The 27,399-nt window shown below is 38.2% G+C and overlaps 1 protein-coding gene and 1 non-coding gene across 2 annotated transcripts in view; one reads left to right on the forward strand and one right to left on the reverse strand.

The window, feature by feature from the left end:
• CPA6 (carboxypeptidase A6) overlaps positions 1-27,399 on the reverse strand; it is a 325,618-nt gene that overhangs the window by 44,259 nt on the left and 253,960 nt on the right. Inside the window, exons 7-8 of the mRNA XM_032296286.1 lie at positions 12,315-12,425; positions 11,712-11,802 (exon numbers count right to left, since the gene is read on the reverse strand). Of these exons, the coding sequence (XP_032152177.1) occupies positions 11,712-11,802; positions 12,315-12,425 (202 nt within the window). The remainder of the gene's footprint in view (positions 1-11,711; positions 11,803-12,314; positions 12,426-27,399) is intronic.
• Positions 3,482-3,583, forward strand: LOC116563653. Its single transcript, XR_004274498.1, has one exon. It is a non-coding gene; the product is annotated as a U6 spliceosomal RNA (small nuclear RNA).

Consider the following 27,399-nt stretch of genomic DNA (forward strand, 5'->3'; position numbering starts at 1 on the left):
TCTGCTGTATTTGCTGCAAATCCTTTTTTTCACATGGTTTCTTATCTCATTTTGGTACCTTTTAAAATAACAATCTTTAACATAATAAAGGTATATCTATATCTACAATTCAATGTGATTTGTGCCACGGTTCTCTAAAGATGCAGATCATATTCTTAGATTAGGCTTCTATTATATTTTGAAAGCAATGCATTCAAATGGGAAGGTATAATTAGAATCCAAGTATCTGCCCTCCACGATCCGTTTGGTATGCAGTAGCCAGAAGGATTCTCTTAAAAAGTCGAGTCATGTTGTTCCTTGGTTCAAAACTCTCCAGTGCTTTCCCATCCCATGTAGAGTAAAATCCAAAGTCCTTCCATTGACACAGAACCTCCATAATCTTGCTTCTGACCACTTCTGCCTCTTCTCCTAACTCTTCTCTCTCTCCTCCTCCCAGTTCTAGCCAGATACCCTCCTGGCTCTTCCTGAAACCCACCAAAGATGCTCCCAACACGGTCCTTTACATGACTGTTCCTTCTATGTGCACTGTCCTTTCCCCTCTCCCCTTCCAAGAATCATCAGAGTGGGCTTCCCTAGGCCACCTAAAATAGCTCATCATTCCCCACCCCTGCACTCTCTAGCAGGTGTCATAACCTGACTTTCTTTGTTTTCTTCATTGCTGTTTTCCCAATAATCAGCTAAATAAATAGTAGTTGAATAAATGAATGACTAAATTCAAGGATGCATCTGATAACTTCTGAGGTGACAACTATGTAAAATGCATTTGGCATTTTTTTTTACATTGTAAAAAAAAACCCTTTTACATATTAAAAATATTTCTATCATTAGTGTTGGTTATTTATTTAGTTTTATGGCACCTTCTGTGTTCTGTAGTTCACTAGGGTTTTGTGGAATTTGGAAAATGCTGTTTTGGAAGACAGCATAAAGGCAAGGTGACTGCCCATCCGTCTCTTGTTATTCAGCACACCACACCTTTTCAAACAATTATAAAAAGTGGTAGCTAAAAAGAATATCATCATTTATCTATATCTATGTTTGAGAACAGCATTCAAAAGAGATTATTTTAATAACAGGAAGTTACTTCATAGGGAGTCTGGATTAAAAACAAGCATATAACTTGAAAAGGAATTGAGAATCTGAAAATAAGGAAAATATTTAATTACATTAGTAACCCAGGAGGAATATAGCAGTATAATGCTGATGAGATATTAAAAATGGAAACAAGGACCCCAAAAATCAAAGCAGTTAGATAGGCATGAAATTTATGAAAATAAAAAATAGCATGAATTCTCAAATGCAAATGATACAGCTGGAGGAAAATTATCAGAAAGATGTAGTTTGTTTTCAGTGAAATCAGAAGTGCAAAAACACTGAAAAGCGGCCAGCATAGTGGAAAAGGAATGAGTAGGTAAAGGCTTTTTAAAAACCTTACTCATATGCTGATGTAAAGACTAGAGGCCTCCTGAAGACTGAGCAGCATGGGAGCGTTACCTGCTGAAACAGGGACAGTAAAATTACTGGGCTTAAAAATCAGTACCAAATGAAAAATCAGTAGCTCAGTGTCCCAAGAGCCAAGGGGAGTGATTCTGCCACCTCTCCCATGTCTCACTTGAAAAATAGCATTTTTATGTGCTGCTCACTCAGTGACTTTCAAAACTAAGTTATTTGTAAAAAGTTTTAATTTATTTTTATTTTTATTTTTTGATTGCTCTGTAACCAGGTGCCAGGCTGGAGTGCAGAGGCGCAATCTCGGCTCACTGCAATCTCTGCCTCTCGGGTTCAAGCAATTCTCCTGCCTCAGCCTCCTGAGTAGGTGGGACTACAGGGGCACACCACCACACCCAGCTAATTTTTGTATTTTTTAGTAGAGACAGGGTTTCACTATGTTGGCCAGGATGGTCTCGATCTTTTGATCTTGTGATCCGCCTGCCTCAGCCTCCCAAAGTGCTGGGATTACAGGCATGAGCCTTGGTGCCTGGTCCAATTTAGTTTTATTTTATTGAGACAAGGTCTGGCCCTGTTGCCCAGGCTGGAGTGCAGTGGCACAATCTGGGTTCACTGCAACTTCCAGATCCTGGCTCAAGCGATCCTCCCAACTCAGCTTTCTGAGTAACTGGGAGTACAGGTACTCACCACCATGCCCAGTTAATTTTTGTATTTTTTTGGTAGAGACACGGTTTTGTCATGTCACTCAGGCTGGGCTCAAATTCCTGAGCTCAAGTGATCCGCCTGCCTTAACCTCCCAAAATGCTGGGATTACAGGCATGAACCACTGTGCCTGGTCTGTAAAAGGTTTTTAAACTTTGTTTGTAAGGTCGTTATCAAAAAATTCAGCAAATAAATTTATTCATGATGTTACAATAGATGGTGTAAACTAGATATTGTCCTTCAAATGCAAATTCTTACATATTTACCCACAAGAATAATCAGAGAAATAAAACAACAATATAGTGTTTTGTGTATACACACAAAATTAGTCCCAAGCATTATTTACAATCTGCTGTTACAAAAAAAAATTGTTTTAAAAAGCATTTGGGCATGTTCTGCCTAAGGATTATGAAATAGAAAACAGGGAGAGGAAATGATTTTTGCATATAATCAGTGTCTAGATTAGGTAAAGAATGACTTAAGAGCAACTTCACAAAAGATAAAATAGAATATCTCTTTTTAGCAGTGTATCAGCTGGAAGATAGGTTTGAATAGGAAGAGAAGAAAAGGAAAGCTTTTTGTATTTTCTTTAAATCTTAGAAACAAAAGATTTTCAGTTAGCCTGTGATCTTCTATTCTAGAAAGAATGAAGTTTGCAAAAAGATGTTTAAAGTTGATCAGCACGAGGAGTGCTGAAAGGGATTAATATATTCCCTAGCTAAGAAGAGAGATAATAGCTTACTAATATTTTTAGTAGATACATTATTTTAAAAGGACAAATTAGCACAGTAGATGGCGATGAAATATGAAAAGGTGAGACAGTAGCAGTAATGAATACAAGGAAAAAGAAAATTAAGCTGAATGTTAGACAAAGCTTATGAAAGAATTCTTGGTCAAAGTAATAGATACAAAGTAGGGAATGAAATGTTTATAAAAGACTTTGTACTGGTCAGAATTTCAGGAAAGGGCACAAAATCCACTATGGCTAGTTTTCAGCAGAGGGGATTTTATTTTTATTTTTTGAGACAGGGTCTTACTCTCTCGCCCAGGCTGGAGTATAGTGGTTTGATGTTGGCTGACTGCAACTTCTGTCTCCCTAGCTCAGGCAATCCTCCTGCCTCATCCTCCTGAGTAGCTGGGATTACAGGAATGTGCCATCATGCCTGGCTAATTTTTGTATTTTTTGTAGAGATGGGGTTTCACCATTGTTGCCCAGGCTGGTCTTGAACACCTGCACTCAAGTGATCTGCCCTCCTTGGCCTCCCAAGGTGCTGGGATTATAGGCTTGAGCCATAGTGACTGGTCACAGAGAAGATTTTTTAAAAAAAGTATAGTGCTCGCTTCGGCAGCACATATACTAAAATTGGAATGATACAGAGAAGATTAGCATGGCCCCTGCGCAAGGATGACACGCAAATTTGTGTTCCATATTTAAAAAAAAAAAAGTATAAAACATTTTTCTGAGCCTTCTTGGAAGACTTGACCATGAATGCTACTGTCTCTTCCAAGATGAGGAAGCAGCACATTCAGAGGAGAGTCAAGAAGGTGAAGCTGCTTTGGATGAACCACATGCTTCCGTAATGGTAGCAGACAGTAGGACCACGGAAGCCATAGAAAAGCAACTTCCATCTTTCTTCCATTCTTTATGCCAAGGTGAGCACACCAAAGAGGTACACCCTAAGTCACACCCAGATCCCTAGCTTATCCTTAAGGAAATTTGTAGGAAATGCAGCATTTATCTTTTTGGCCTCAGCCATATAGGAAGGCACTTAGAAAGAGTTTGGAATGGATGGAGAGTGCCTGTACCCATAATGCACACTACTGACTTCATTCTTAGAGAAATTTAAAGGAAAACACCCAAAACAACAAAATCAGAAACATCATTAAGAACCAGTTCTTCTGGCCGGACATGGTGGCTCACATCTGTAATCCCAGCACTTGAGTTGAAAGGATCATTTAAGCCTAGGAACTTGAGACCAGCCTGGGGAATATAGCGACACTCCATCTCTATGAGAAATAAAAAAATTAGCTAAGTGTGGTGGCTCACACTGGTAATCCCAGCTACTTTCAGAAGACTGAGGTGGGAGGATTGCTTGAGCCCAAGAGGCTGTGACTGCAGTGAGCCAGGATTACACCACTGCACTCCAACCTGGGCAGCAGAGCTAGATCATATCTCAAAAAATCAGTTCTTCCTAAGTTTCAGCATTCATTGTCAGCTCTTCCAAAATATCAAAAGGACTGTTATACAGGATTTGAAAGACAACATCTAACAGAAGAGTAAGAAATACCTTCAGGCTACATACTTTTATTTAGAAACTATGATACTATGGCTGTAACATTGTTACTTGTAGGAGGCAGCAAAAAAGAAAGTAAGTTGTCTGGCATTGGTAAGTTCTGGAGAATCAGGTGCAGGTAAGATTGTTTCAAATACATTATGATGAGGATAAAAGGCCCTAAAATCATCATGGAGAAGTCAGGCCAGCACTAATTCTAATTTTGTTAATTTATAAAATGATAGCCAGGTTTTCTAGCAATATGAAGGAATTGTGGCAGATACTGTGATAAAAGGTCCTGCTACAAACACATCTAAATGATCAAGAAATCGATGTAAATACATGGGAAAGTCTTCAAAAATGTTCCTGAGGGTACAAGTGTGAAGAAGGAGCTGGAATAATGGCTGAAGCTGAAGCAAAAGCTGCAGGCATGCTTGGGGTGTTTGCTGGTCTCTGACCTGGAGGCTTGTGTCAATGGCCACATGCAGTGGAGGCAGAGGATCAGCATTTGGGTTCTCAGTATGTAGGAAAAGGGAGCAAGACCTAGACATACACCTGGGAGCCTCAGAGTAGGACATTTTCTTTTCATTCTTAGACAGAGTCTTGTTCTGTTGCCCAGGTTGGAGCGCAGTTGTGTGATCTTGGCTCACTGCAACTGTTCAAGCCATCCTTGTGCCTCAGCCTCCCAAGTAGCTGGGACTACAGGCATGTGCCACCACACTCAGTTAATTTTCATATCTTTAGTAGAGATGGGGTTTCACCATGTTGGCCAGGCTGGTCTCAAACTCCTGTCCTCAAGTGATCTGCCCATCTCGGCCTCCCAAAGTGCTGGGATTACAGGTCTGAGTCCCTGTGCCCCATCCGAAGTAGGACACTTTCCATAAAAATGTGGACTACAGAAAGATCTACCTGCATGGGAAGATGCCAAACTCTGGCAGGGAAAGAAAAAAGTCTTCCTGGAGAATTTATAACCACATGCCTGACATCTCATGGGTTTGTAAATTCAAACTACTTGCATGGTATGTGGTGGTCCAAGATCAGAAATAGTGCCTGGGGGATCTTCCTCTACACTTCCCTCTTACCATACATTCCCAAGCTCATTTTTTTTTTTGTCTATTTCATTTTGGATAAAACACTTCCATTCATATCGTTATTCGGATACCTAAACTAGTCCTCTGCAGTCACACATCTTTAACTCTTTAACCAAATCATTCATGGCAACTTGATCCCTAAGGAGACAGACTATGGTTACAAACAGACACTGAAGTCAGTCAGATTTGACTTTTCATTTTAGCTCAATTCATAATCTTGAGCAAGTTTCCTAACTTCTCTCTTAGTTTCTTCATCAGCCAAATAGGGATAATAATAGCATCTACCAATGAGAAATTCATGTTGGGCATTTGGCACTTACTTGGCACATAACGACTCAAGAAATGCCAGCCATATATCAACAATGGTGAGCAAATCCTTATGACCTAAATTTCTAAATAGCCAGGATTCTAGGTCCTTAATTACCTTTATAAAAACCATAACTAAACACTACAGTCACTGATTTTCCAGTTTTAAAATTTTCTACCAACTTTGCTAGATATTAGGTGATTCATATCTTTTCATATTAAATTGGTTGTTAAGCAAAGAATATGATAAGCCAACAGATCAGTTCACTTTGTATTTCTTCAGAATCCCAAATAGTTTCTTAGGAGTAGGATGTGAATCCATTAAATCTTTCAAGACATTCTTATATAATTTCTAGCACCTTGCAATATAGAAAGGGCTCAATACATTCGTTTGGATTTAGAGGTGGATTAATGTATGTTACAGTCATTCCTAACAGAGGTGGTAGGAATCTTAAGGGCCTAGTTTGACCAGTTAGTTGATGTTTAATCCCATCAACATGTCATTCTCAGCCAGAAGTTATCTGGATCAGAGCTTGTTGATTAATCTCCAGTGACAGAAATTCATTCTTCTAAGGGCAGTGCATTCTTGCTTTGGGTTCCATGCCTCTGAAATTTGCTGTGAATTAGTTCTCTCTCTGAGCTTACCTTGAAGCCAGACTCAGAATTTCATCACATCCCCAGGGTAATATTGTGAAATACATATTTGTTGGTCTTCATGCTGTTTCCTGGAATACATACAGCTCCTAAAATCTTTAGACTCTCTGGAGCGATGACTGTCTTTGTATGCTAATAGGATGACTAGTGGCTAGGGGTCCTTAGGCAGCTTCAGAATGGGGACAGGTCACTGAAAGGCCAGGCATGATGAGAGGGTTGGGACGTACAGTGCCACCTCCCCAACATCTTGGGAGGAGAGAGGCTTAAGGTTAATCACCAATGGCAAATGATTTCATCAAGCATGCCCCCATGATCAAGCCTCAGTAAAAACCCAAAAGAACTGGGTTCAGAGAGCTCTGGACAGCTGGACACATGGAGGTTCCTGGAGGGTGGTGCCCATGGAAAGGGCATGGATCTTTCATGCCCTTCCTGCATACCTTGCTCTATGCATTTCTTTCATCTGAGTGTTTATCTGTATCATTTAAAATAAATGATAAACATATGTAAAGTATTTCTGTGAGTCACTGTAGCAGATTGAACTGAAAGAGGGGATCTTGGGAACCTTGATTTATAGCCAGTTAGGCAGAAGTACAGGTCACAAGCTGGCATTCATGACTGGCATCTGAGGTTGGGGGCAATCTTGTAGGACAGAGTCTTTAACCTGAGGAATCAGACACTCCTTTTAGGTAGTGTCAGAATTGAATTGAATTATAAGACACCTAGCTGGTGTCCACTGCAGAATTGCTTGGGGTGTAGTGAGAAAACTTCACACATCTGGTGTCAGAAGTGTTGTACTGAAAAAGAAAAAACACTGGGTTTTTCTGATACTCCTTACCTAGAGGGCAGCTCCAATTTCACAAATCCTTATGTTGGGGCTTAGACGTTGACACTCCTGGCTGGGTATGGTGGCTTATGCCTGTAATCCCAGCACTTTGGGAGGCTGAGGCAGGTGGATCACTTGAGGCCCACCTGCAGAGGGAAAACGGAGAGTTTTCCCTTAACCCCACGCTTAGTCAGTGAAGTAAATTGTACGGAATATTACCTGTGGTGGTGGTTGTGTACTGAATATGTTGGAGAATTGCATACTTCACAGCAAAGTTTAATCGCAATCCTATGTAGGCATTTTTGAGTACCGTACTAAAGTCTCTTTCCATACAGACTAGAAACATTACCTCTTTTTATTTCTCTCTTTGCCCCAAGTTTAGGCTCTGAAATTCTCTATATTTTCATAACAATTCAGCTTAGTTCCTCGGCTAGTATAGCTCTCTCCAAACAAAAGCCACTCAGCTGGAGGAACTCATCCTTTTAGAAAGCAGGCCAGTGGCCATCTATTGTTATTTCCCAGGGATTGGCTGAAAACCACCAATTTGTAATGGTTTCTCTCTTCACCCCAGATGATCTACCCAAATGATTGCCCAAACAGAAGAGACCCTGTTTTTTTTTTTGGGGGGGGGTAGGGTAGGAATGTGGTGGTCAGAGAAGGGCATATGTAGAGAGGGGCACATGTGGTTGGGCTGCTAAAGAAAGTATAGTTTTCTCCATATCATATCTAATTTATAATATTAGGTAACTGAGTGTTCTAAAAGAATTACTACGCTTCAATAAGTACCTAACTTGCTCCTAAATAGAAACAAAAACATTTTTATAACAGCTTCATTGTTTTTATAATAGCTATAATTCACATATTATGAAATTCACCCTTTTAAAATGTACAATTCGATGGCTTTCAGTATATTCACAATTATCACAACTATCTAATTCTAGAACATTTTCATCACCCCCAAAAGAAGTCCCTTACCCCTCAGCACTCACTCCCCATTTTCCCCTCTCCCCAGCCCCTGGAAACCACTAATCTACTCTCTATCCCTATAGATTTGCCTATTCTGGAGATTTCATTTCCTTTTTGTGACTGACTTTTTTCACTTAGCATATTTTTAAGTATCATCTATGTGCAGAATGTATCAGTACTTTATTCTTTCTTATGGCCAAATAATATTCCATTGTATAAATATACCACATTTTGTTTATTTATTCATCAGCTGATAGACATTTGGGTTATTTTCACTTTTTGGCTATTATGAGTAATACTGCTATGAACAGTCATATGCAAGTCATTATGTGGACAAATGTTTTCATTTCTCTTGGGTATGCCTATCTAAGAGGGGGTTGCTGGGTCATCTGTTTAACTCTATGTTTAACTTTTTAGGGAAATGCCAAATTGTTTTCCAAAGTGGCTGCACCATTTTACATTCTCACCAGCAAGTATGAATGTCCCAGTTGGTGCACCCTCACCAACACATGTCATTGTCATTTTATTACGGCCATCTTAGTAGGTGTGACGTGGTACCTACTGTGTTTTGATGTACATTTCTCTGTTGGCTAATGATGCTGAGCATATTTTCATGTGCTTATTCCCTTTTATATATCATCTTTGGAGATTATCTGTTCAAATCATTTGTGCACTTTTAAAATGGGTTACTTGTGTTTTTATTGCTGAGTTGAAAGAATTCTTTCTATATTTTGAATGCAAGTCTCTTAGTAGATACATGATTTGCAAAATTGTTTTATGTTCCATAGGTTTTTCTAAATAGTAATTTGTATTTAGGCAACACTTGAATTATTCAGAAGTTAAAGATTAAGTATGGATATTATCCAAACCCTTTGCCTTTCTCCTGGATTTGTTCCAATTTGGAAAAATCAGTGCTTACAGCACATTCTAAAAACAGTACAGAGAGGAAAGAAAAAAGCACAGTGCATCACAGAGAGAATGTGCTTGAAATGAATGAATGAAATTTATGCATTTATTCCTGGTTCCTACCAATTGGGGGACTTGTCAGGTTCCTCTGGGGGACTTTCAGACCAGTGATATTCATCCTATAGCCAAAACATCCCCAAGGGAGCTACGAAGTACTCAAAAGCTATGCCTTTCTCTATGTGCATGCTGGATTATTCCACATGGATGTACTAAGGCATCACCACTATCACATGGGGATCCCCAGATTCTTCATGGCAAAAAAGTTTCATGTTCTGCTCCTCAAGTTCAAGAATCAATGACTTAAGAAAAAGAAAGAGCTGTTTTTGTCACTTCTGTGTTGATCCTATAGTGTTTACAATGGTCTGGGCATTTCTCTGTCATTTATGCTATGGGTGTTTATTTGGAGGTTCACTTTAGGGAATTTCATACTTACTTCAATTCCCCTGACCTTGGGGTGATTCCCACATTGTGGTTCCTTGTCCCCTTCATGCAGCACATAGCTGTAGAGGGGATGGACCTGACCCTGGGAGGGAGGCAGGTCACACTTGGCTGCCTGCCTATTGGATCAGCTGAATCCATTCTGGAGACCTTGCAGCTGACACAGTCCCAGCTAGGCTGCCTGCACTTCCCCATTACTTCCAACAGTCTATCATCATTTTGTAACTGCATTTGACATAACCCTTTGTGTATCCTGAGCGTTGGCTCAAAAAAGAACAATTCAAAACTGGGAAGAATCAAAGGAATTCTAGCTGGGACTGCAGCTGAAACTGAAAAACCAAAGAAGGCATGTGTATGAAGGATGCAAGCTGGGTAAAGGAAGAACCACCAAGGGAATAAAGGCCTCACTTGCAACCTGATATAAACAGGAGTCTAAGTTTACACAGGCAGAGCCAGCTGCTGCTAGAGTTACTTGGCTCAATTACATACAGGGCATTGGCATCCAGGGCACTCATGCAGATGCCTGTAGGTATGCGTATGACATATATGTGGATGCGAGTTTCCGCTAACGAGGGAAACATCCCTGTGATTATGAGTATGCAAAATGGCCCCGTTAGAGAGAAGGGAAAGTGAAAAGTATTTTTTTAAATTACTGGATTTCAGGAGTTAACACGCTTGTTGTCTCAGTATAGGTTGGAGAAAACAATTTCTAAATAGAAATAGCCATCTGTAATACCACATCATAGTATTTGTAGAATGCTTCCCCCCAACAATGAAAGTACTTTTAAGTATACATTATTGCTCATCATCACAACATTCCCATGAAGAAAAGAGGCTGTTTCACCAATTAGTCTGAGGCTTAGAAGTGAAGTGACTCTGTTCTGGAGGTCAGGGAACAAGAGATAGGTCACTGATACTTAGATCCCAGTTTGGAGCTAGGAACTAAATTGGACATTTCACATCTATAAATTCCTTCAGTCCCTATCATAACCCCATGAGGTTGTTGGCATTATAATTTCATAGATTAAAAAAAATTACCCAAATCACTGAGCTAATAATGGTAGAATCAGACTACATTTGTCTTATTTTACAGCCATATTCTTTTAGTCCTATGTTCTTATTTGCCAATTCTAATTGACTGAAGTCTCTTGCTTGGAGGGATGTGTGGATGCAATCAAAGCCCACACCCGGTTATTCTGGCTGATGCTAGTGGGATGGGAGGATTGGCTTCTCACATAGAACCTAACCCTCATTGTAGAATGAGTGAATGTGCAATAGGCCTCATTTCTAAAGGATTAAAGGAAGGCTTTCCATTATACACAGGTCTATATTTTGAGGGACCTATAGAAAGATTCAATAAAAAGGCAGCTCCTAACGACTGCATTTTAGTAATAGTTTTCCATCCTATCCTTTTTCTGCTGCAAGTATACTAGCCATGACTAATTTTCTCATTTCTCCCTGACACTTGCCTGTTTTTTTCTTTGGTAGAAGGATTTCCTTCCTTAAAATGACATCTTCCTTTTATGTTAAAGGTGATTATTAATGAAATATGGAATGCAGCAGAAATACATTCCTGATGTGAGCAGTCAATCCACGTATGACCAGCAGAGTGGTAGATTATAGATAAGGTCGTCGACCTTGGAGATTATAGGCAAGTGTTGCCCACAGTAGACAAAGGCAGGATCAGTGGTGCTTATATGAAAAGGGTAAATACATTCAACCAGAATTATACTACACCATGGTTCATGTTTTAATTGGGGGTATGACAAATATTCTTCAGTTTTCTGCTTTTACATACATATTTAAATTTTCAGTTTTCAGGACTGAGTTGACAGATTTAAAATTTGATTCTTATATATTAAAAAAGAATCCTTTCATTTTCTTTTGCCAATGACAGCTATGATGGACATAACTGTACCTTTCTCTACCAGGTTTTCACATACAGACAAACATAAGTCTCCCATGAGAGACCTCTGGGCTCATGATTTCACAGAGTAAAACCTGCTGAAGCCTTTGGAGGTGGATCCCAGTTAGTCCCAAACTTACCACACCACTTCACTTTCCAGTTTCGATTGGCATCCACTCCACGGCAGCGAAACCTTGAGTTCCTTGACCTTGTTTTTCTCCAAAATCGATCCTAGACATAATTAAGAAAACAGGTGCAGAGAAAAATACTTAAAAGGTTATTCATATGCATTTTAGTAGCTCAATCATCAATGAATGAATCATACTACCGAGCAGAGAGTTCTTCTGTGAATAGACAAGCCCAGGGAGTGAAAAAGAGGACTGGATTAGTAGCAGAGCTTCATGCTCCAATTTATGATCCAAACTTCCTATATTTTGCCTTTTCTTGGCCCCATTTCTTTATAGACAAAATTGAATGGGCTGGACTAGACGAGTGATTTTTTCACAATTTATTTGGAGGAAGAAATCTTTATTTATGTGAAATCTTCTGCAAAATCTAGATGTGAAAATGAAATCAAATACCAACAACAGCTCTGATCTGTAAAGGAGTGAAGGCCTCTTTTGCATCTCTATAATCAATTAGCTGACTGCCCGTCCACCTTCCTTCCTGTCCTGGAAGTTAGTGACTCTGTTTTCCCTGATTTATTTAGTCCTCTTTTCAACTGGATAGGCAAAGTGACTTACATTGGTCCAACTGAAATGGTATCCATCGACGTTAAAAACAGGCATGATATAGAAATAGAGATGATTCAACATTTTTCTCATGGCTGGGTCACTCTTATATGTTAGAAGAGCCTAAAAGACAAAGATGAGATTTTTTCTTTCAAAGGTGAGATTTTTTCTTATAGACAAGGTCGTTGACCTTGGAGATTGGTCCCCAAAAAGGGAGGAAAAAAAGTGTGAGATTTCCTTTCTACCCATGAGAAATACCAAATACTGTGCTTTAAAAAGTAATAAGCTAATAGGAACTTTACTCTTTGACATCATAAATTCTCTGTTAATACTTCTGTCTGAATTAAACTCTTTATTACCAATAAGCTTTTAGCAGAGTTGTTAAAAAAGATCAATTGGGCAGCCTCTTAATCATATTTAAGATATGGCTAAATTTTTAGGCTGATTAAGAAAGCAACAACATAGATGGGCTTTTGTGGAACCACCTCCTTTTAGATTCCATTCAATTGTGGGCAAAATAATTACTAAATCTATCTGATAGCTTTGCGCAATACTTCATAGCACAGAGCAGCTGCATGTCACTTAATTGCCTAATTAGTACCAGCCTCAAGCCTTGGAACTTACTGCATTGAGACTATTCTTTTCTCCTTACTTTTCTATAAAAAATTTAATGAACAACAGAACATCTTTGCTATTTTTATTGTGGCTCCTTTGAAGTCTTGCTCTTGTGATTAGCTTTTACTTAAATCGTGCCTGACCCCAAGTCTGAAGATGCTGCACTACAGGTTGGCCTCAGGTAGAAAAGCATTGTATGTGTTTTCGAGAAGACAGACATTCTGAAATAACATTCTTATGGAATGAACTTTTTAAAAAGTTCTTTTTGATGCATATTTGTCCTTGTTTTTCTCCAAAATCAATCCTAGACATAATTAAGAAACAGGTGCATAATTAAGAAAACAGAATATCTTAGAGGAGCACACAGGAAATTTGTAACAGTGGTTGTCTTTGTGGAGGGGACTGGGGGACAATGTGTGGGAAGGAGAATTACCTTTCATTTTATACCTATTTGGATTGTTTGCATGTTTACCATATTAAAAATACAATTCAGATAAAATAACTTGTTTAAAAAACCCCACTTTATTGGGGTATCATTGACATACTAAGGGTCATACATATTTAATTAATGTATACAACTTGACGCATCTTGAGATAAGTATATATCCGTGAAACCATCACCATAATTTATGCCATAAACACACCCATCACTTCAATAGTTTTCTCCTGCTCTCTTTATAGATTATCATTATTATTTTTTGTGATAAGAACACTTACGTAAGCTCTACCCTCTTAGGAAATTTTTAAGGGTATAATACAGTATTGTTAACTACAGGCACTATGCTGTACAGTTGATCTCCAGGACTTACTCAACTCACATAACTAAAACCTTGTACCTTCCTGTCACCCCTCCCCAAATAAAAGAATTCTAAAATTGTATATAAACCTCCTCGGAAAATTAAATCCTTAAAATTTCAAACTTCTTTTACATCTAGTTAAGTAGGATTTCTGAACCCATCATAAGCAGCATTCCATATTTACATGGTAAGAATTCTATTGATAGAGAGAAATCTAATAATACAATTTGTTAGGAACTATCACTATCTTAGAAATAATATTGAAAATATAGGGATACACTCCAGAACATAAGAGTTAAATACAATCTTATATATAATTTAAATATCTAAGAGAGTAACACAAGTTTATAAACATTAATACCCTTCTCTCTTGTTCTTTTGTTTAAGACTCAATAATAATTTGTTGGGCAACTTTAACTTCAAAGGGACTTTTCTATATGCTTGAATTTGTATTAATTATCTGAAGCCTCAAACTAGGGAGAAATCCCTAGTATGCAATCAGTTGTACAAATCCTGGAATTTTTTCCCCAGGTAAATGGAGATTCCTCAATGCCTGGATGAAGTCTCCTACTGGGATGGCAGGGACAGAGCTACATGGTTGGCTACATTCTTCCTTAAAGTTCAGTAGCTGTCCATACCACTCTAGAGAGGAAGAGAAAAGAGATGGCAGAAGAAAGGAGCTGGGGCAACAAGGCAGGAAAAGTGGGGTAGGAAAAAGCCATGGTAATTTCTCTCACTCCTTTTCCAACATTAGGGACTACAGCTCTTTCGTCTCTGTCCAAACTGAGGAGGTGTCATCTTTTCCAAGCATGGATGTTAGTACCTACATGGCCAACTGGTCTAGAGACCTGCATGGCAATGCTTGCATCTTATTCTGTCTTCTCCAGTGCAAGTGACCTTCATAGCTTTATATTTAAAATAAATTGCTAACTTCCTTTTAGAAAATAACATATTTTAAGCAAATAGCAAAAATACAGAGAAGTCTATCACACCTACGAGCCCACCAATAAATCTTGTCATATTTAAGAAAGCTTTAAAGAATGGAGACATTATAAACAAAAACTCCCTTTTGATTACTCCCTGATCCCATTTTCTTTCCTTCCACCAAGGTAATCCCTATTCTGCTTGACATTATCCTTTCCATGCATGATTATGTGTATTACTACATATATATGTGGCATGAGAACAATGTATGATATTGTGTGTATGCTTTAACATTTTATGCAAATGAAATATGTTAATCTGTGGTCTGCTTTCCTCCCAATATATTTTTCATATTTATTGAGGATTTATTTATTTTAACTGGTAAATGGCATTCCATTATAGGTAAATGCACAACTTATTTTGTTGATGGACAGTTAGATTGAATTTGGTATTTCACTGTTATAATAATGCAATAAATATTCTTGCACATTTCTCCTAGACATAGTTGAGTTTGTTTATAACATATAGTCAGGAATGGATTTGTTGGGTCATGGATTTACATGTTTTTAATTAAGTGTTGCTGTTTTTTATTAAATCAGCAAGCACTCCCATCTGCAGTGAGTGAGACTGAATTAACAGGCTACCTATGCTAAAGAACAAGTTTCCATTTGTGGATGGAATTGCATTAATGCACTCTGGTCTATATCAGTTCACCAAACTCACATCATGGTTTATATAGAATCTGATGAGTCTGGTAGGATGTGTCTCCCCATGTTTTTTGAGTTCAAAATTATCTTGGTTATTTTTGACCCTTCTCTCTTCACATTAATTTTGAAATCAAGGAGGTTCTGTTTTATACTTAGGTTGTTTTTGTCACTAATGTTTGTTGAATTTTAGTAAATGAATTTTTTTTCCTCTACTGTCATAATCATTTGGTTGTTGTGATATGTCAATAAATAATTTTCTGTTGTTAAACCATCCTTGTTTTCCTAGGATAAGCCCATTTGGTTATGATGTGTATTTTTAACACATTGGCTGGATTCAGGTTGCTAATGCAGTCATACACTGTATAACAATGATTTGGTCAACAATGGATTGCATATGCCACTGTGGTTCCACAAGATTATAATGGAACATAGAGAGAAATCTGATGTCCGACACTTGATATTTGTGTTGCAGATCAATAGAGAAAATGACACATTCAGTAGTGGTGGTGGGGCATTTGGTTTTCCATATGAAAAAAAAATACGACCCAGGTTTGCCTAAGTACACTCTATGTTGTTCACACAATGATGAAATTGCCTAATGACACATTTCCCAAACGTATCCCTGTTGTCAAGCAATGCATGACTGCATTAACATCTACATTGCTACATGAGCTAAGCATATGATTTTCTTTCTTATTTTGTCCTTGTCTGGTTTTGCTACAAGGGTTATATTACCTGATGGTGATTTGGGGGTGTTCTAATATAAACATTATATTTATGGAATATTTTTCATATATTTGAATTATTAGTTCCCTGAATGGTGGAACTCAGTTCTAAGACCATCTAGGCCTAGAGCAGAAGCTAATGAAATATAAAACAAAGATGTACTAAGAAAGATGTATCTTTATCATTTTGTTGTTGTTGACTTTACAATTTTTTTTTTTAAGATATGGTCTTGCTCTGTCACCCAGGCTGGAGTTCAGTGGTTCAATCATAGCTCGCTGCAGCCTCGAACTCCTGGGCTCAAATGATCCTCCTGCCTCAGCCTCCCAAGTAGCTGGGACTATAGGCAGGAGCTACTTGGCTAAATACTTAATTTTTTATTGTTTGTAGAGACAGGGTTTCCCTATGTTGCCCAGGCTGATCTTAGACTCCTGGGCTCAGGCAATCCTCCCTCTCAGCTTCCTAAAGTGCTGGGATTACAGGCATGAGCTACCAGAACCTGTCATTCACACTTTTGTTCCTTTTCTAATTTCTTGAATGGAAAGACGGACTCACTAACTCAGAGACTTTATTCTTTTCCTTGATTTAAATTTTAAGTGTTTTTGTTTCTAAATATGTGGGATAATTTTTTTGTAAATAAATGATTTCTGACAACTGCATTACAGTTAGAGAATGTGGTATTTTTAACAGATTATTTGGTATATGTTGATACTTGCTTTGTAGACTAGAATATATTCAATTTCTGTGAATGTTCCAATTGTGCTTGAAAAAGCATACATTCTGTAATTATTGGGTAGAGATAGTATATGTGTTTATTGGATGAGGTTATTAGTTATTGTTTGTATCACCTACATTCTTACTAAGACTTTGTCTGCTATCTTAACCACTGAGAATTGTGTTAAAACCTCATATTGTTATTTTGGCCTTATTGATTTTTCTTACATGTTGTCAATTTTTGTTTTATATATTTGGAGGTCATTAGCATCATTAAAAATTTTTTCATTTCTAAATAATATATGAATCAAAGAAGCTGCTCTGTAGTATTCTATTCTGGAAACAGTTTAATTTCCAAGACTTGTCAGATCGTGTTCTTCCTCTGACAAACAAGCAGGTGTCATTGTATTGCATATGCTATATTTGTGATTTTTATAACTCTCTAAGAATTGCAGCTATTCCCCATCTGGTCACACAAGCAAGAATCATCACTAGGCGATGACTGTTAAATACTGAATGGGACGTTTGGGAGAACTCCTTGCTTGAATGCCTTAAATAATAGAACACAGATCATTTCTCTTTTATGGTTTGGGTGGGGGGTTCTAGAAGAATCATTACATCTATTTCCTATTATTCTAACATAACCATGAAGAACACAGGGGTGTGCTTTTCTTCTAATGTGTAGAAATATTTTTAGCAATCAATGCACACCCCCCAAACACATTGAAAAGGAGGTGCCCAATAATCAAGTTGCATCTGGACCTTTAAAGTTTAATTTCTTTATTACTATTGTTGCTTATGAGGAAGACTTAAAGCAGTCAGGATCTGAAAGCCAGTCGCAAAACAATGCACCACACGCCTCAGTGTGGCGGTCCCTAGGTACTGCATCACCTTACTTCAATGTATTTTAAACAGGCTTCACCAAACCGATTTTTTCAATTAAAAGATATCAAAGAAAGTTTTTAGTGTTACCTTCTGCCAGGCAAATGGTAAATTTGGAACTGATTGGGGCGTTTCTGATGTTAATTAAGAAAGACACAGAATGAATCTATTTGGTATTCACCATCTGCCAAGACTGTTTTGGCTTCTGCATACATATGTACATGTTATATATCAGAATTCACCAAATAAACTTTGGTTAAAATCAAAGACAAATTTTGCCATGACTAACACCTTCGTGTGGAATGACAAAGGGGGGTAAAGGGTTTTCCACCGTTTCAATGTTTTTGGTTTTATGTGGTTGAATGTTGCTTTCTTAGAGCTCATCACAGCATGGAATATGGAGAGCATTTTTTTGAGGATTGGTGTTAATGGCTTTTAAAAAGGTAGCTTTAAAACTTTCCTCTATTTTTATCCTAGAATCACCGCAGAGGACCTAAAAATAACCACACATCTAATGCAGGACACACTGGCAGAACGAAGCCTGTTACAGCTAAGGCCAAAGAAAGGGGCACAGCCACCATCAAGCTGAAGACCAGCTACAGCTGAACTGAACAGGAATATCACTTAGGACAGGTAAACAGTGCGGCATCAAAGTGGGTACATCTCAACACAAAGGAGGCATTTAAAATTCAATACCAGGAGAATTAATTAGAGTGGGGGAGAGTTTACAGGGAAGTTTTTTTTTATTTTAAAAAGGGAGTTTAATCTATAAAGACAGCTGACATCACACTATAAGATGACCATTAAAGACAAAATGGTCAACCAAATAACAGTTTGAAAGTAACATGAAGAAAAGGCACCATAAATAAAGGGTGAAAAACTAAAAATCATCTCCTAATCTTTAATTATACTTAGAACCACACAGAGTGACTAATAATGGGGCAGGTAAAGACTAGAAAATGTTGTCAATTAAGCTACATCTTCTAATAAGAGACATAAATATTTGAAATGTTTTGTGTCACCAGGAAGAATATACTATTAGATACATGTCTACTCTTTTTCCTAAGTAATGCCACTTCACATTTCACACAGAGATAGCCTAACAACAGTGGTTTGTTGGTTGTATTTGCTCATGAGAAGAAGCCAGGACAACTTTGGTATTATGAAGATCTGCTCTGTAAGCATATTTTACCTACCAAAAATGAAAGTACAGTTGTCTTCACTTTGCATGGCTTTGTTATACATAGATTTGTTATTGTACTTAATAACACCAGTCCTCCCACAAAAGTGTAAGTTTCAGTTTCCACTGCTTGATCTCCAGTCTACAAATCACTGTATAAATAAAAATGAGCATCAAGATCTGTGATCCATTATATCCAGACTTTCTTTGAAAGTCTGTCAGTGGGTCGTTGGTCACTGCACATCTTGTAATCAGTTTATACACAGACAGCAAAGTGTGTAGCTATGTTGCGTCCTTGTTTCTTGGTGATAAATCTACAAGTTAGTTTACAATAATGGATGATGGAAAGAAGAAATTGTCCAACTAAGGTGAAAGTGCGGCAAAGAAATGAAAAGTGCTAATGCTTGGAGGTGAGATCTGAACCAAATGTAAATGGAGCTTAGAACAAACAGCTGATTAGGAATGTTGACACTGCACCATTCAACTCTAGATATGCAGCCACAGGAATACAGTGAGGACCGACTTACCAATACAGATGAGGCCAGTGGTTGGGATGAAAAGAATGATGATGCTCCAGAAGAAGTGACCTGGGAACACTTAACATTAAAGGAGCTCTAAGATATTTCATGACATTGAAAGTACAAAGGAAAAAAAATATTGGAAGCTGATTCAGTGAAGAAAGGAGTATGACAATCTGCCAAGGCAATTTTTTAAATGAAAGATGCTCACTGCATGTTGTAAGTTATACAGAGAGAAGATGATGAGCACAATCCAAACTTCCCTTTATAAGGTGTTATTTTTTAACAAAGAAATAAGGCATTTGAATTCTCAGTATTGCTCATGATTTAAAATACAGCATACTAAATATTAGTTTTACCAGTTAAAATAATTTCCCAATACAGGTATAACAGAGTAAGAGAGCTTTTAACATTTCAACAAAAGCTCAGGATCATGGAACAAACAATTTCTCTCGTTGATGATGAAGACTGCTCTGTCCTGCTTCAGCTTGCGTGGTCACTTTTAGAGTCCGGTGCTACTGTGAAAAGCAAGCATTGTCCGTCTTCACAATGGCCAGAACACTCTCTATTATTAGGTGGTGGAGTACAACTGATGCCATGGATTTCGGTTTAATTAAACTGAAACTAAACAAATGATAATGCAAACTCTGCTATGTTCAGGGCATTGTAAATTGGATAGAAGGGGAGAAAGAGATAGGTTGGAGGATGCGGAGAATTAAGGAGATTGGGGAGAGTGTGGATGGGAAGAACACGGTGAACTAACGGTACTGAAGGCCAGGAAAAAGAAAACCAAAATATGGTAATTACTTAGAATGGCAGTGAACCAAAGCCCGACAATTTAAAAAATGAAGATCATTTTCATACGATGAGCTGTTTTCCATTACGTAATTAAGAACAAAGAAGTGTTTGCTTACTCAGCTGAACTCATTAGATACTTGATCTGGGCTCAGTAACCTTCTCAATTATTTATTCCCTGTTTTTTGGCACATACATGTAATTTAAGTTCTCTTCTTAAAAAGGTTTATTTTTAGTGATCTATTTCTTAACCAAGACCTTAGTGTTTTATCCTACATCTGAGGGCTTATATTTTACCTTTAATGAGCAGCAATACATAATGAGACTGAAAGAGATGATTATCCAAAAGGACTATTCCCTGGAGAGCTTTTGGATTCTGGGAGACAACCCTTCCCTTTCTGGAAAGCATTCCTAGTTGGAGGACTTCCCCTACAACCACAGCTGTAAGTTATTCTTAGAGCTCTGTCCTAAACACACAACCCTCCATAGCCCTCACATATTACTGTTTACTCTGCCTGGAAAATAAACTGCTTCCCTGAAAGGCTCCTATTCTTATTTGAATCATCTGCATAGTACATCTGAATCACATGCCAGATGTTGGCACTAGGATTAGCCATCACTGCAGTGCCGAGTGTAGATGGGCAGGAAAGTGCAATGGAGATGGTTTTCCAATAATCAAATGGCCTGGAAGGGTGAGGTTTCACATTACATAGACAGCAGACAAAAACCCTGGCTCTCACCTGGAGAACCAAGGATGTTTTACTGCTGCCTTTCTGTAACAGGATCAAATTAGATCCACCTGTATATCACACATCTTCAATGTCTGGCAGAACTTTCCATTTCAGACCATTTTAGTCCCAAACATTTTGTTGCAAAACCTTGCTTTATCTTTGGTCTGCCACTTAGGTCTGCCAGCTGCCAATTCTAAAATACCTGTAGAAATAGATGACTCGAGCATAACGGAGTTTAGTGTGAGAATGAAATGTTTTCAGTTTTGTCTGGGTTTAATTTATTTTAAAAATAGAGTCATTTTTGGTCCTGTTTAATACAGAAAATTTTGGGAAATTCAGAAAAGCGTAAAGAAGAAAATAAAAATTACCCATAATCCTCTCCTTTTTTAACAGTTGGCATATGTTTCAGGTATATATCTATATAGCTCTCAGATATAGATTTTGCAAAATTGAAATTATATTGTCCACGCTGTTTTTTTTTTTTTTTTTTAAACATAGCAACGGGTCATGAAGAGTGTCCTTCATCAATAAATACTCCACTAAAATATTTTTATGTAGTCAGGGCTATGTATGTATCAGTTATTCCTTTATGCCTTCCTTTTTCGCTTTTATGCTTGGAAGTGTCTTTATTTCCAAATACATATTTCCCTGAGTTACTTTCTTAGTATTATACAAATAACGAGACTGGTCAAATTCATCCCAGCAATGTAGCATTATCTGAGGAAAGAACGGAAGGGCTGTGCATAACCCTGGGCCAGCAAGCACCAGCCATGGCTTGGGATACTACTCAATCTGGGAGGTGGATGATCTCAAACTAGCAGAAGTGAACAAAGCCCAATTGCCTCATTCAGTTGGAGGTTATTCTGAAAAATGAAGCAAATGGTATTCCATCTGCATTGGCAACAAAGAATTAAAGTGGCCTTCCCACAATTAAAAAAACAAAAAGATGTAAAAATGAGCTGCCATTGAAAATTACTAGGCTATCCTAAATATAGATATGACTTGCCCTGAATTTGTACCAGGACCTCACTGGTATACTGCTACGATCTTCCATCCTTGGCTTGTCTTTTCTTAGCAGCTTATGTAATACAGACAAGAAAAGTACTTACACCCAACTTTTTTATGGCGGACAAAATCACTGGAATTTATTCTTGGTTGCCTGCTGCCCAAATTAGGCCTGTGAATCAGGTATTTATTCATTCTGGCAGATTGCTCAATCTTTCACATCTTATCAAAGAGCATTCATTCTTTTGGTTCATGAGAATCCATGAGTTGGATAAGAACAGAGTTTTTGATTTTCCTTCCCTGTTACCCAGTAACCACAATGTCTTAACATGGTCTGGCCTGGTGCATAGCAGTAGAGACTTGATAATTACTTGCTGAATAAATTAATCATTTCACCAGCTTAGTGTAGTGTTATGTTGGGTACTTCCCTTCAGACTCGTGGTCCTGCCAACACTTCAACTGATGCTCCCCCAACTTCAATGATATCACCGATCTCTTGGGCATCTTATCTTTGACCTATCCTCCTCTTCTATTCCCATATCAAGCCAATCATCAATTCCTAAAGACTTGCTTTATGGCTGCCTTCTTTTGTGTCTGTGTCTCTTCTCCCCAGTAGAACTGCAAATGCATTGAGGAAAGGGTTAATGTTTTCTGTACTGTAGGACAGTACTTATGCCATTACAGGACTTAGCCTGCTGTCTTTGTATACAAAGAAGTACTCAATAAGCATTTGACAGAATAAATGAATATTTTCTTTGGACTTTCTTACATGCTTTTTTAACTTTCCATTCCTACATCCACTCTTCCTGTTTCTGTGTAGATTCCTGTCCTAGAAACTTCTAGTTAGTTGCCCTCACTCTGAGTTCTTTCTCCTTCCTTCCATCCAAGTATCATTGCCCTTCACCTTTAAGCTCTGTGGCACATACTTTTTTGCTCCTTATCAGCATTTTCTTTTCTTTCATTTATTTATTTATTTATTTTTTTAGAGAAGATCTCACTCCGTCACCCAGGCTGGAGTGCAGTGGTGTAATCATAGCTCACTGCAGCCCTGACCTCCTGGGCTCAAGTGATCCTCTGGCCTTGGCCTCCCAAAGTGCTGGGATTACAGGTGTGAGCCACTGCACCTGATCAGTGTTTTCTCATTTTACTTTAGTGACCAAACTCTGCTTGGCTTCCAAGGCTTACTATAATTTTTCAAGCAGTCTTATATGGCATTAGAGTCTGCTCACACAGACCAGAGATTGTTGCCTCACTAAATGTATGGCAACATACACATACCATGTTCATCCTCAACATTAATCTTTTCTCTTTCTTGGAATGCTTTCATTTATTTTCCTGATCAAATTCTAACTTCTCAGTCAAGGCTTGAGAATCATTTCCTCCACAAAGTTTCCCCAAACCTTGTTTTTTTTTTTTTTTAAGTCTTCATGGATTTTTCTGATTCCTTAATTCCTTCAGGCACTATAATCAGTACACTTAGGCCCCCAAAGACACACTATTTTATGTTATTTCCCGTACATAAATATTCCTCCTCAAATAGAGTGCAGACCCCTTGAGTGCAGGGACCATGATTTATACTTCTGTTGATGCCCGTAATACAAGAAGGGTACTAAAAATGCAGTGATCAACAAGAATTTGTTGAACCAATTAATATAAATATCTTCTGGGGGAATGCTATTTAACCCTAATTTAAAAAATAACAGCTTTATTGGGATGTAATTCATACACCTTACAATTCATCCTTTTGTAGTGTGCAATTTAGTGTTTTTAGTATATTTCCAGAGTTGTGCAACCATCACCACTTTATAATTTTATATTTTCCTTTTGTTTTCTTTTGAGATGGAGTACCGCTCTGTTGCCCAGGCTGGAGTGCAATGGCACTCTCTTGGCACACTGTAACCTCCGCCTTCTGGGTTCAAGCGATTCTCCTGCTTCAGCCTCCCCAGTAGCTGGGATTACAGGCATGTGCCACCACGCCCGGCTAGTTTTTGTATTTTTAGTAGAGACAGGGTTTCACCATGTTGGCCAGGCTGGTCTTGAACTCCTGACCTCATGATCTTCTCACCTCAGCCTCCCAAAGTGCTGGGATTACAGGAATGAGCTACCACACCTGGCCTTATACTTTCATTATCCAAAAAAAGAAGCCCATATCAATTTTTTTTTTTTGACACAATCTCAATTTGTTGGCCAGGCTGGAGTGCAGTGGCACAACCTCAGCTCACTGCAACCTCTGTCTCCTGGGTTCAATCGATTCTTCTGCCTCAGCCTCCTGAATAGATGGCACTCCACCATGCCTGGCTAATTTTTGTACTTTTAGTAGAGACAGGGTTTCACCATGTTGGTTAGACTGGTCTCGAACTCCTGACCTCATGATCCACCCGCCACGGCCTCCCAAAGTGCTGGGATCACAGGTGTGAGCCATCATGCCCAGCCAGAAGCCCATACTCTAGCTAACAACTCCACAATCCTATCATCTTCCCTCACCACAGGTAACCACTGATCTACTTTTTTTTTTTTTCCCCCAGAAATTCACCGATTTGGGGCATTGCATATATATGGAATCGGGTAATACATAATCTTTTGTGAGCAACTTCTTTCATTCAGCATGTTTTCAAGATTCATCTATGTTGTAGCATATATTGGTACTTCATTTAGTGAGATATAATTCATAGAACATAAAATTAACCATTTTACAGTATACAATTCGGTGGCTTTTAATATATTTGCAGTGCTATACAATCATCATTATCAAATTCTAGGACATTTCCATCACTCCAAAAAGAACCTGGTAGTGGTTAGTTCCAATTCCCTCTTACCTCATCCTCTTGCAACCACTAATCTGCTTCTCTCTGAACATTTCACACAAATGGAGTGATATAATATATAAGCTTTTGTGTCTGCTTTATTTCATTTAGCATAATGTCTTCAAGGTCCATCACCGCTGCATCTTAATACCTTCATTCCTTTTATGGCTGAATAATACCCTATTGTATCATTATACCAATAAAAAAAACTATTCATCAGCCAATGGCCACTTTTCGGTTACTATGAATAATGCTGCTATGAGCATTCATGTACAACTTTCTGTGTGGATATGTTTTCAGTTCTCTTGGGTACACACATAGGAGTGGAATTTGGGGACCACATAGTAACTCTATGTTTAACTTTTGGAAGACCTGCCATACTGTTTTCGACCCTATTTTTAAGTTGGTAGTTTCCTCTACATTTTTTATTTTTTTGAGCCAGAGTCTTGCTCTGTTGCCCAGGATGGAGTGCAGTGGTGCAATGTCAGCTCACTGCAACCTCCGCCTCTTGGGTTCAAGCTATTCTCATGCCTCAGCTTTCCGAGTAACTGGGATTACAGGCACATGCCACCATGCCCAGCTAATTTTTGTATTTTTAGTAGATAAGGGGTTTCACCATGTTTCCAGGCTGGTCTGGAACTCCTGGCCTCAAGTGATTAACCTGCCTCAGCTTCCCAAAGTGTTGGGATTATAGGTGTGAACCATCCTCTACTTTTAAATTTAATTTTCAAGTCTATTACTTTTAAGTTTTGTGAGTGTCCCTCTTTATAAGTATCTCCTTGCTGTCTATTCTCTTTGTTCCCTGGCCTCTGCCCATTCTCAGGTTTAAGTCTTTTGCTCTTCTGTAGATACCTGTTCTCATTTGCAGAAAGATAACTTCCAAGTTCTGCATGTGCATCTCTGCTTTCTCCTTAAGTGTATCTATTCTAGTTTTCTTTCATTGATAAATTCTTTCTTCAATGAATTTGATGTCTGTATCATCCCTCTTGGCCCATGAAAAATTTAAGAAAACTTTAGTTCGGGTGTGGTGGCTCACATGTGTAATCCTAGCACTTTGGGAGGCCGAGGCGGATGGATCACTTGAGGTTAGGAGTTCAGGACCAGCCTGGCTAACATCGTGAAATCCCGCCTCCACTAAAAATACAAATATTATCAGTGTGTGGTGGTGCACGCCTGCAATTCCCGCTACTCAGGAGGCTGAGGCAGTATTGCTTGAACCTGGAAGGCAGAGGTTGCAGTGAGCCAAGATTGTGCCACTGCACTCCGATCTGGGCGATAGAGCAAGACTCTGCCTCAAAAAAAAAAAAAAAAAAAAAAAAAAAAGAAAACAAAACTTTAATGCCAAAAGGTAATATTTCTTAAAATTCCTTTTTAATTTTGTGATGAAGGGAGCATCTGTGGTACACATTTCAACAGTAAGTCCAGCACGTCTGTGCTTATCTTTTTTCTCTCCCCTCAAAGCCCTACGGCACCATAAATATCACATGATAACAGTTTTGATAAGCTGATATAAGCAAGCGTTCAACAAGAGAAAGATTTTGCAATCTAAGTGTACAAACCACTTATTTTCTTAATTCTGCTTACAAGCTTAAAAAAAGAGTTGTGCTCCAACCTGGGCAACAGAGCAAGACTCCATCTCAAAAAAAAAAAAAAAAAAAAAGAAAACTTTAATGCCAAAAGGTAATATTTCCTAATATGTGAATATTAGGAAAGAAAGAGAGGTAGCATGTATTGCAAACAGAAAAGCGATGGCTCTACATTTTCCAAACAGAATTAAATGACTATCAACTTAAGAGACTATAGCCCATAAGCTTTGTGGTATATCTGGCATTTAAAAATGTCTGTCAACTAGCAATTTATCAATATTTATTGAAATAATGAATTCATTTATGCAATTTGCAGAATAACAAAATAATGAAGCCCAATTTACCAGTCATTTAATTTGGGTGCTTTGCTTCTGTATCACTGTTTTCTGAGCTTTGTGTTTTCAAAATAGACATCCACAGATTAATCCACTAAATTGGAATGGGGGCAGAAGTGGAAGTGGCTCTCAGGGCATGGCATGGGACAGTCGTGCTGGCTGAAGAAGAGATGAACTTAATGGAGCCAGAGCCCTCCTAATACTTCTGGTTTTCATGGCAAGGAGAGTCAGGGCCAGTTGATGAGGATTACACAGCCGGGAAGAGAGAGCGGAGATGAAATTGACTGTTTCTCTAGGCAAGAGATAGCACCTGGTTCCAAAGAGAATGGAAACCAGGGGTATGAAGCCTGGCTATTATTTTTATATATTTGGAGATAAATGTAGGTCCACATGTAATTATAAGAATACAGATAGATATCATATACCCTTTACCTATTTTCCCTATTGTTAATATCTTGCCAAACTGTATTGTAATATTACCATTACGGTATTGGCATTGATATGGGCAACATTTCCATCCACATACACATTCCTCATGTTGCTCTTTTACAGCCACATCCACTTTTCTTCTAACTCCACCCCTTCCCTAACTGTGAGCAGTCACTAGTCTGTTCTCTATTTTCATAATTTTGTCATTTCAAGAACAATATATAAATGAAATAATAAAGTAGGCATTTAAGACTGGCTTTTTAATTCAGCATAATTCTCTGGAGACTCATCCAGGTTGCTGTATCAATAATCTGTTCCTTTTAATTGTTGAGTAGTTTTCCATGGTATAGAT

This window comes from Sapajus apella, unplaced genomic scaffold (genome assembly GCF_009761245.1).
Source record: "Sapajus apella isolate SASKATOON/1434 unplaced genomic scaffold, GSC_monkey_1.0 scaffold35, whole genome shotgun sequence".
NCBI classification, from domain to species: domain Eukaryota; kingdom Metazoa; phylum Chordata; class Mammalia; order Primates; family Cebidae; genus Sapajus; species Sapajus apella.